This window comes from Sinocyclocheilus grahami, unplaced genomic scaffold, assembly GCF_001515645.1.
Source record: "Sinocyclocheilus grahami isolate Dianchi unplaced genomic scaffold, SAMN03320097.WGS_v1.1 scaffold19.1, whole genome shotgun sequence".
Classification (NCBI taxonomy): Eukaryota; Metazoa; Chordata; class Actinopteri; order Cypriniformes; family Cyprinidae; genus Sinocyclocheilus; species Sinocyclocheilus grahami.
This window is the reverse complement of record NW_015505198.1, coordinates 335,660-343,768: the sequence shown is the minus strand read 5'-3', so window position 1 is coordinate 343,768 and position 8,109 is coordinate 335,660. Positions and strand designations below refer to the sequence as shown.

General features: G+C 36.1%; 1 protein-coding gene across 1 annotated transcript in view; it reads left to right on the top strand.

Moving 5' to 3' along the window:
* Positions 1-6,057, top strand: part of rhot2 (ras homolog family member T2) — a 25,416-nt gene extending 19,359 nt beyond the window's left edge. The window contains exons 12-21 of the mRNA XM_016237868.1: positions 257-365; positions 456-576; positions 660-744; positions 828-973; positions 2,084-2,184; positions 2,282-2,412; positions 3,680-3,760; positions 3,835-3,957; positions 4,358-4,557; positions 5,292-6,057. Coding sequence (XP_016093354.1) covers positions 257-365; positions 456-576; positions 660-744; positions 828-973; positions 2,084-2,184; positions 2,282-2,412; positions 3,680-3,760; positions 3,835-3,957; positions 4,358-4,557; positions 5,292-5,409 — 1,215 coding nt within the window. The 3' untranslated portion in view covers positions 5,410-6,057. The remainder of the gene's footprint in view (positions 1-256; positions 366-455; positions 577-659; positions 745-827; positions 974-2,083; positions 2,185-2,281; positions 2,413-3,679; positions 3,761-3,834; positions 3,958-4,357; positions 4,558-5,291) is intronic.
* Positions 6,058-8,109: the final 2,052 nt, after the last annotated feature.

The following is an 8,109-nucleotide window of genomic DNA, read 5'->3' as shown; positions in this document are numbered from 1 at the left end:
CTCTCTCTCTCTCTCTCTCTCTCTCTATATATATATATATATATATATATGTATTATATAATACCATTAAAATCTTTTTTTCCCCCTCATAGTTAACAAATTAATACATTGTAGTTACTTTTTCATTCATTCTCCGAACCGATTGTCCTGTGAAGCGTCGTTAATTGCTTATAATTAAACATTAAGTAAACATATTCATTGAAATAATATGCATAAATACTACTATTGATTTGTATGAAAATGTTTGTGTGTGTAGAAATTGTGTTTCGGGAATCCACTGGCTCCTCAGGCTCTAGAAGACGTGAAGACAGTCGTGTGGAAGAACACCAGTGATGGAGTCCAGGACAACGGACTCACACTCAACGGTAACACACTTTACGCATATATTCATATTTTGACATCATAATTAATGATGATCACTCACTCTTTCACATGTGTTTGTGTGTTTTCCGTAGGTTTCTTGTTCTTGAACACTCTCTTTATCCAGAGGGGACGTCATGAAACCACCTGGACCATCCTGCGTAAATTCGGCTACGACGACACGCTCGAGTTGACCGATGACTACCTCTACCCACCGTACGTCTGTGCATGTGAGAGCATGTGAGTGCACGAACAAAAGCCAGTATTGAAGTGACCTATATGTGTGTGTGTGTTTGCAGGTTACGAGTATCGGTGTGTTGCACGACGGAGCTGAATCATCTGGGTCATCAGTTCCTCCAGAAGCTGTTTGATAAGTATGACGAGGTGAGCTCGCACATCTGATCCTCTAATGAACTTTGCGTGATTAGAGGTTCGTCAGGCTGATGCTTGCGACTCTCCTCCTGCAGGATAAAGATTCAGCTCTCTCTCCTGCTGAGCTGAAGAATCTATTTAGTGTTTTACCCTACATGCCCTGGGGCCCGGAGGTGTACAGTAACGTCCCCCTATCAGACGACAACTACATCTCACAGCACGGGTACTTCTGCCAGTGGATGTGAGTCAAAATAGATCATTTTTTCTCACTGGGAGTCACTTTAATGTGTCATTAAAAAAAATTATTTCGCTTTTGATGATGATATTCTGGTGGGTATTAATATACATTTCCCCTCTTGATTCAATTCTGATTTGATTAGTTGTGTTCATGAGTCATTTGTTTGTGAATAGGGCTACAGCGGCTTTATAGGAGTCATTTTATTGTGAATCAGCCTACAGTGTTTAATTTATGATTGTCTTAAAACCTATTAATAAGAGTCATTTGTTTGTGAATTGGACCTTGCTGGTTGCACTGTATGCTTAAAAGAATCAGTTCAAAAGAGTCATTTGTTTGTGAATCAGACTACACTAGTTGAGCTGAATGTTTTATGATTTACGAAAAAGAGCCAGTTCATAAGAGTTATGTTTGTGATTCAGGCTACAGTGTTTGCACTATATGTTTATGATTCACTAAAAAGTACTGGTTCATCAGAGTCATTTTTCATGAATCAGACTACACTGGTTGTGCCTTATGTTTGATTTACTAAAAAAAAGTTAATAAGAGTCATTTGTTTGTGAATCAGACAACACGGGTTGTGCTGTTTGATTATGATTTACTAAAAAGAACCAGTTCATAAGAGACATTTGTTTGTGAATCAGGCTGCATTGATTGCACTATATGTTTATGATTCACTTAAAAGAACCCGTTCATAACATTAATTTACTTGTGAATCAGCCAACACAGGCTGCACTGCGGTGTTTGTTTATGATGCACTAAAAAGTACTGGTTCGTACGAGTAATTTTTTCATGAATCAGACTTCACTGGTTGTGCCATATGTTTAAGATTCACTAAAAAAAACAGTTCATAAGTGTTGATTGTATTTGAATCATTCTACACATGTTGTGCTGTATAATTATGATTCACTAAAAAGAATCAGTATGAGTCATTTGTTTGTGAATCATGCTACACGGGTTGTGCTGTATAATTATGATTCACTTCATGAGTCATGCGTTTGTCACATGTTGCGCTGTATGTTTATGATTCACTTAAATGAATTGGAATATTATTAATACGCACTCCCAATTTGGTAGTTATGGTTTTAAATTTGATGTGTTATTGAATAAACGCAGGTTATCGGCTTATCTGGATGTTCACCGGTGTTTGGAGCATCTCGGTCACCTCGGGTATCCCATTCTAATGGAGCGAGAGTCCCAGACCTCCGCTATCACAGGTAATGAGATCCTCTCACAGTCCTGCTTTAAACCCCACATACGTTTGATCAGATGGATTCTGAAGAGTCTTTCTGTCTTTTTCTGTGTGTATGTTAGTAACAAGAGAAAAGGCGTTAGACCTGGAGAAGAGACAAACCCAGCGCACTGTGTTCCTCTGCAAAGTGATCGGTCCACGCGGAACAGGAAAGACTGACTTCCTCCGAGCTTTTCTGCAGCGAAGCACTGAGGTGAGAGAATGATTTGAAAAACCACTGTTTGTAATTTTACTTGACAGAATACTACATGAAGCCAATCAGAGCAAATTGCCTTCGAATCAGAGCCAATCAGAGCATATGTAATGTTTAATATATTTATGTATTTTTATGTTCCAATGTGATTTATATGAAAGGGGTCATATGATGTTGCTAAAAAAAGAACATTATTTTGTGTATTTCTCATCGGTCTGAAAAAGCGAGGTGTGCTGTGATTGGCCAGCTGTCCAGTACGATGTGATTGGCCGAATACCTCAAGCGTACCTCTACCAGGAAACACCTCTTCCTCAGTAAAATGCGTTGCACACATCTGAATATTTGGGTTGAAGTGTTCTGGAACAGTGTTGTAAATACAACTTAACCACTGATTTCTAGTCGTGTCCTCTTTTGGAAGACCAAACAAAGTAGTTTCGCTTTCACAACGAAACACACAGCGCCTTCACGACATGGCGGCGGCAACAATACTACAGCGAGAATAAAAGTTATGCCTTCTTTCTTTGTGTGAACATTTGGGCGGCGTTATGCAAATCTTCCCACATAGTGAGGTAGACATGTGGGGGCGTGTTAGAACTAGCCGTTTTAGGTAGGCGTGGTTGACTCTTAACTTTTATAAAGAATATCTCTTTGTGTTTGAGACTTTAGTCTTTGCAACTTTAGGGATCTTATCTATTCACTAACAGCTTGTAACACTCCAAAGAGAAAGGAAAACTTGAAATCGTATCATATGACCCCTTGAACACAATAAATTTTTTTTTTAAATGCAGTCTAATCAGAGGCAATCCGAACATATTTAATGCTTAATATATTGTTTTATTTATTTTGATATATTTTTAGATACCAGATCGATTTTTATGAACTCAGTAAATAAAATACAATTAAAAACTGCAGTCAAGTCAAAGCCAATCAAAAAATATTTCATGTTTAATTTTATATTTCTTTTTATTTAAAAAAATATATTTTTATTTACCAATGACTTTATGAACGAAATGAAAAAAGTAAAATGGTTGCTTTATCATAATTTTTTTTAATATATTTTTTTCTATTGTACAAAGAAATAATAATAACCAGGGTTTTTACATTAATATAGTTACAAAATAGTGCTTGTGTTTCTTAAGGCAGTTTTACTCTAGAAAGAGGTTTTCATGCTTTACTTCTGTCTAGGTAATATTTATGTACTTTGCAACCCCCAATAGTCTTGGTTAGATCTACGAAATATTTACAAATCTATTTTGTTTATTTTCAGAGAAACGAGCGCGACCCCGGTCCCCCCACAATATACGCCATCAACACCGTCTCAATAGCCAATCAGGACAAGAACCTCATCGTAAATTCCATCTCAAGCTTTACACAAACCCTAGTTTATTGGCTCCCGGCTGACGTGTGTGTTATTTCTCGCAGCTGGAGGAGGTGGACGTGGAAACCGAGTTTCTGAAAGCAGCAGATGCAGCGTGTGATGTGGCGTGTCTCATGTATGATGTCAGCGACCCGGACTCCTTCAACTACTGCGCTAGTATTTATAAAGTACGAAACCACCACACATGCACGAGATGCTTCAGTTCTGGAGTAATGTGTGACAAACTCTGACACACGCTTCACTCATTAACCACATTAAAATTGGATCATCCAACTGATTTAATAAACCATAATGACCTTGCACAACCTGATATCTGTCTTATTTATTTCTCCTGAAGGCTAACATGCACTTTTAGTTGCGCTATATTGATATAACTCATGGAAAACAGTGCAATTCATTTCTGTGATGCAATTTAAATATATAAAAATATATTCAAATGTTTTGTATTGTAATAATTTCACAATATTACTGTTTTTACTGTGTTTTTCTTTTTTTTAATCGAACAAATGCTGAAACTTCAGTAGTTGGCAAGATCAAGAAGTATATTTGTGTTTTGTTCCTCTGTAGCAGCACTACATGGACCGTGGGATCCCGTGTGTGGTTGTGGGCTCCAAAGCTGATCTGATAGAAGCCAAACAGCATCATGGGATGAGCCCGTCTGAGTTTTGTTACAAACATCGGCTGCCTTCACCTCTCCGTTTCTCCACGCTGCTCACACACACTCACACACACATTTACAGCAAGCTCACCTGGGCTGCCATGTACCCGTAAGTACATACATTTTACATTATATATTTCATTTATAATTTTATATATTTTTATAATTAAATTCATTTTTCGCCATTTAATTTAAGCCGTTAAGTTAAAGAAATTTTTTATTTATTTATTTTTAAATTTACTTTAAAATTTCTTTAATTATGAAATATAAATTTAAAATGAGCAGCTTAAATTAAATTATTTTATTAAAATATTAAAATTAAAAAATGAAATATAATTTTATTTTTAGCCATATAATTTAAGCTACTAAGTGTAAGTTAAACCACTTCAAAGTACAAAAAAATTTATATAAGTTGCTAAAATTAAATCACTTCAAAGGACAGTATATATATATATATATGTGTACATATTTTTTAAAAGATTTTAAATAAAACTATTTAAAATAGATATAGGCTGCTACTAAATTTGAATTAAACCGCTTTAAAAAATGAATATAAAAGCTAATGACTCCCTCCGGGTTGATGTTGCCAAGTCTTCTTATTCTTACACCCACAATCCAATCAATTCCTGTTTAATAAAATTACCTACTTTTTTCATTGAATATCACATGCCACTTGTAAATATTTCTGTCGAATAAAATGGGTTTCAAACGTTGCCTGTTGACTTCAAAGATTTGCAGGTGCCAGACTAAAATTAGCCTGCTTGGCTGGATGTGTGTCAACAAGGTCACCAGAAATACTGAGTGTATTTAAATCTCTCTATCTATGTCACTTCCTGTCTGCAGGCACCTGAACGGATCAGACATGAGCAGCACGTCTTTCTGGCTGCGTGTGACTCTGGGCGCCACAATAGCCGCCATGCTGGGCTTCGCTCTGTACAGAGCCTTTAGCCGACACAAATGATGCAGACACAATACATGCAGATAAACACACACTCCCCTGTTTCCTGCGCTCTGTCTTGGCCTTACTGAGTCACTGTGGCTTAACCAGGGCATGAAGCTCTACTAGTTACAGTGACCACAAAACAATTAAGCAGATGTTTGTTTGTTTCTTCTCAGCTGGACTAAAGTATTGCACACACACTTTGCTTTTAATACGAAAAGTTCCCGATCTTACTGTTTGACTGACATCGGTCGACCCCAAGAGACATTTTTTTCATCATGTTTTGAGGGGAACAATATCAAGAAATGATTTAAAAGGTTACGTTTTGAATTGTACAGAGTTTGGAATGTATTGAATCGCTTGGGAAATCAGTGTGGATCATAAATATATTCCATGTGAATTTGTATTCTGTTTCTGAAGCGTGTGTTCAAAGGCATCTCTGTGTTGGGGTCGGTTATTGAGTTTTTAGCTCAGCCAGTTCAGGAAATGCACTTAAATGTAATTTATCATTCACCCTCTCAAAATGTTTTAGAAACTAAAGAAAGTTCTGGGTTAAATAGAAGTTAAAAGAATAGGTCATTACCTGAAGATTTACTCTCACTCAGATCATCCAAGATGTATATTTGGCTAAATTTAGCATCACTTGCTCACCAATGGATGCTCTGCAGTGAATGGGTGCCGTCAGAATGAGAGTCCAAACAGCTGATAAAAACATCACAAAAAAAAGCTGCATGTTTGTACTAAATCCATTATCTGGAAACCATTATTTCTGGCCAAAATATGAATCCATAATCTATTATAACGCTTCCTCCAGTGAAAAAAGTCTATCCTCTGTTGTCTTGTCACCAAAATCCACACACACATTTGATTAGACCTCTTTTGGGCTGTAAACGTTGTTTAATCTGTGCATATTTCTCTCCTGATTCAGACGAGATGTGTTTTTCACGGGAGGAAGCAGTATTATGAATATTTTATTCCAAAACAAAGGTTTGAATGTAAAAGAAATATATATATATATATATATATATTAATGATGGATTTGTTTATTACAAATATACTTATTTGTGTATTATTATGATGCTTTTATCAGCTGTTTGGACTCTAATTCTGACGGCACCCATTCACTGCAGAGACAGTGATGCAATGCTACATTTCTCCAAATCTGTTCTGATAAAGAAATGTATCTGTTTCTTGGATGGCCTGAGGATAAGTACATTTTCAGCAGATTTTTCATTTGAGTGAACTGTTCCTTTAAATTTGAGTTAAATGCTACAGATGTCAGCAGAAAATCATCATTTGGGCTCTGAATTCACAGATTTTCAAGTGTATTTAACCCATTTAGGTGCATCTTCTAAATTGGCCGAATTAAAGCAAAATAAGCATCAGTCCCCATTCATTTCCATTTCATATTCCTCAGATGGACATTTATATGTATGGACCATGACTGACAAATGTACGTGTTACTTTTTTAAGACAGCCGAGGCAAAACCCATTGATGATTTTGAGAATAGTTCAACTGGACCGAAACTCGCAAAATCTTGCTTTTCTGTTCGCCTGTATTGATTGTAGGGATGAATGATTTCTGATTGTTTAAAATTGCAGTAGGGATGGATGGTGTTAAAAAGTGTATTCTAAATGATATTTTAGTTCGATTAATTGCTCTGATGCTATTCATCCTGTAGTTACAAAAACCAGATAACCAGTGTGAATAGAGTTGCTTCAACCATTATAATGACTGAAATGGTCAGGATGGACCGTAAAGGATGGCCTGGCTGACTGTATTTATAATATTGTCCAAACTGGATTTATCTTGAAAACATTGTTGCCATGTTACCTTTTATTTCAGCCTCAAATCATTCTCCCAAAAGCCAGTTTCAGGGCTGAGGGTCTTTCTTGTTCATTCACGTGAATTTGCATGTGAAGATATTCCTTCAAAAAGAAAGATGCGACTGTGGCGGTCCTGATTTATTGGTTTAATTTTCATAATTCCAATATTTTGTTCGGTATTAATGCCCAGTATTAACTTACCCTAAAAATCCCCCAGGCTTGTGTCTCCTCAGCCGTAGTCTTCCAGCTTCAACATCAAATGAGATGCTTGGATTGAAGCCAGTATGTTCTAATAGAAATATTTTGTAATAAACTAGCTTTTTTTCTGGTGATTTTGTTTACTGTGCTCTATGACATCAGCATGCTGAAAATGTACACTGTAAAAAAAAAAATTCTGTACAATTTACGGTAAAAAAAACGGCAGCTGTGGTTGCCGGAATTTTACCGTAAAAAATACAATCGCAACGTTTTAGGTTTTTACGGTTTTAACTTAAATTTACAGTTAAATACCGTAATTTCATTAACTGATATAATGTTAATATACCATCCTATTGAAGTACTGAAATCTGTTTTGTACCTTTGTAATACACTGATAACCACCCAACGCAGAAGGTGATGAGAAAGTCACATGATGAACCAAAGCCCATCACAAGCAGCTTTTAAATAATAACATATATAGAAGGTGTGCCGTGTCATTCACACACACACTAAACACCATCACGGTAACACACATGAAACTAAATAATGCAATAAACATTCATTTAACAACATTAGGTGTAACACACAACCCTAATATACAAAACTAAGAAACTTAGTTATTTCAACCAAAAACATCACATTTTTAATGGAATTCTGGGAATGTCAATTTACGGTTATTCACTGTAAATTATACGG